This window comes from Quercus suber, unplaced genomic scaffold, assembly GCF_002906115.3.
Source record: "Quercus suber isolate HL8 unplaced genomic scaffold, Cork oak 2.0 scaffold_36, whole genome shotgun sequence".
Taxonomy (NCBI): Eukaryota; Viridiplantae; Streptophyta; class Magnoliopsida; order Fagales; family Fagaceae; genus Quercus; species Quercus suber.
The window spans coordinates 1,394,135-1,396,609 of record NW_027069501.1 but is presented as its reverse complement, the minus strand read 5'-3'; the positions used below and the strand labels follow the sequence as shown (position 1 = coordinate 1,396,609).

Sequence of the window (2,475 nt, the reverse complement as noted above, 5' to 3'; positions counted from 1 at the left end):
TTATAAGCACCAAATTGTCCCTATTTTGTGCTGCACGCACAAACGCTGCATGCTTTGTTAGAAAGACCTGGTTTTGGCTTCAGACTAATCTAGAAAACCCCCAAGATCTGAAAGAATGGGCTATAAATGAATTCATATCCAGTCCCAGCAACCAAAAATCCAATTGGCAAGCCAACAAAGGTAGAGAAAAATCTACGATAGGAAAAATGAATATTTTATTCATGTTTAACCCATTCGCAAAATGAGAACTATATAGCGACAAAATTAACAAGGCATTCTAATTACCCTGACCACGCAAACGTTTTAATAACCACTTTTTTCTTATCCTCTCATTCAACTTCATGAACGTCATTGCCCTCCTCTCATCAAAAGAAAGATATTCATATGCCTCAATAATAAGATCGTCATCAAAGCCAGGTATTGTTTGTACCATTTCAAACAGTTCATCCAAGCACACGGTCTTATTATTTTCCGTCAATGCATCGGCTATTCTACCAATATCTGCAGACATGGCACTCATCATTTTTAACATAACATCACTTGAACGTCTCCTCTTCAACAGCCATTTGGAATGGGATAATGAAGAATAGTGGCGGCTCCAAGAATTTTTTTCAAGCCGGTCATGAAAAAACTTAAATTAAACAAAATCTAATAAAAAGATAAATTCATATATTGACAACAACAAAAAAAAAAAAAAAAAAAAAAAAAAAAAAAAAAAAAAATTTTTTTTTTTTTTTTTTAAATTTTGAAATCATTGCATGATAATCTCATTATCAATGCTGCAAGTTACATCTTTTTCAAAATTTTAGTTAAATAAAATTTTTCTTGGATTTTTCTTTTTATTTGTAAGGGCTCAATACATTGTTAAGAGGAACAAAGTTTGACTACAAACTTAGTTGTAGCTTAAAATTACAACTTTCACTAAATAAATTAACAGGACTACATATTTTGAAAATCTAATAATTGAATTGTATGTTCTTTATGTTCTTAAAACATATGTCAAATTTCATATGAATCGGATGTTATTTACTATTTGATCCATAAACTTATTTTTTACATATAATTTTATACTACAAAGACTCAAAATTTAAATATTTGATTGATGACATAAGTTATTGATCTTCTTGAAGTTTTGCAAGCATGGAGGATATAAGAAAAAAAAATGTAATCTAATTGTGAATTTGTCAAAATTCATATCCATTATAAAAAATATTGAGTGGAGTTGTAGCCTTAGTCTACAATCAAGTTAATTTGTTACTAAACTCTGTCTAAAGTTTAATTATATTGAGTTAAAAAAAATTTAGGGTGGTCACACATTTTTTTAAGGGTAAAAAAATTATAAAATTTTTAAGTTTTATATATAATAATAATTTTTTTTCCAGGTCAGGGTGGTCGTGTGATCACCTAGCTCTAACGTGGAGCCACCAGTGATGAAGAAGGCCTAGCCCTTGTCTGATGAGATGGACCTTGCATGCCATCACTAGTATCTCCATGTGACATTTCTTCGTTAGCAAACATATGTACCGGAGTTTCAACGTGCTCTTTGGGTCTGTTTGGATACCGCTTATTATTGAAAACTAAAACACAGTAGTAAAATAATTTTTAAATGTGTGAATAGTTCTGTGAAAACCTATTTTAAAGTTTTTTTTTGCTGGAAAAAGTATTTACGGGTCCTGTAAATAGTGCACGAGACTCACTGTTTTTTAGCAAAACGCAAGAACACACGTTTTCCGTGCGTTCCAAAAGCACACTTCATCGTTGAAAGTAGAATTGCCTTCAAGTCTAAGTGTGGCAGCAGCTTCAAACCAATTTCCATCTGGGGCCTCATTGCCAACTATTATTCGCAAGTCATCATAATTTTCAATAGACTTGGCTCGCAATTGCCTTGCATCCGGATACCTCTGAAATTTGTACACGTTAATTAAGTAATGCATGACAAAATACGAATCTGAAAAGACCAAGAACGTCTTAACGCAACTGGAGAAAATCATTCTCTAGAGGTGCAAAATCATTCTCTCTAGAGGTGCACTCAGCACTCCATAATCACAAATAGGTTTCAGTTTTTCTTTTACTTAAAAAAAAAAAAAAATCAGAAAAAAGAAAAAGGGAGAAACAGAATTTTTGGAATTTAAAAACAACGGGCAAAATAGGCTCATCCAACAACACTCAAGTCTGATCATTTACAAAGATGAGTTTACATCCAAACGTTTTTACCGGTGGAGTCCAAGAGACTAAAAGTGAATTTATCGTCATATTTAGAAGTTGCACATTGAATTGCAATGGTGGATGTAGGGAATTAACATGAAATTCCCAAACCTGTGAGAAACAAAATAGAGAAAAACACATGCCAAAGAAAAAATAATTACACGCACAAGACATTATTTACGTGGTTCGGCAATTTGCCTACGTCCACGGAGTTGCAGGAATTTCACTATTATCAGGAAAAAATACAAAATGCGGCAGTACAAATTTTTT

General features: G+C 32.4%; 1 protein-coding gene across 1 annotated transcript; it reads right to left on the bottom strand.

The window, feature by feature from the left end:
• Positions 1–277: 277 nt before the first annotated feature.
• On the bottom strand, positions 278–2,253 carry LOC136066477 (uncharacterized). The gene is made up of 4 exons (XM_065770841.1): positions 2,215–2,253; positions 1,775–1,901; positions 1,416–1,577; positions 278–501 (listed from the first exon to the last, which is right to left on the bottom strand). The coding sequence occupies exons 1-4, from the start codon at positions 2,251–2,253 to the stop codon at positions 278–280; spliced, it is 552 nt and encodes a 183-aa protein (XP_065626913.1).
• Positions 2,254–2,475: the final 222 nt, after the last annotated feature.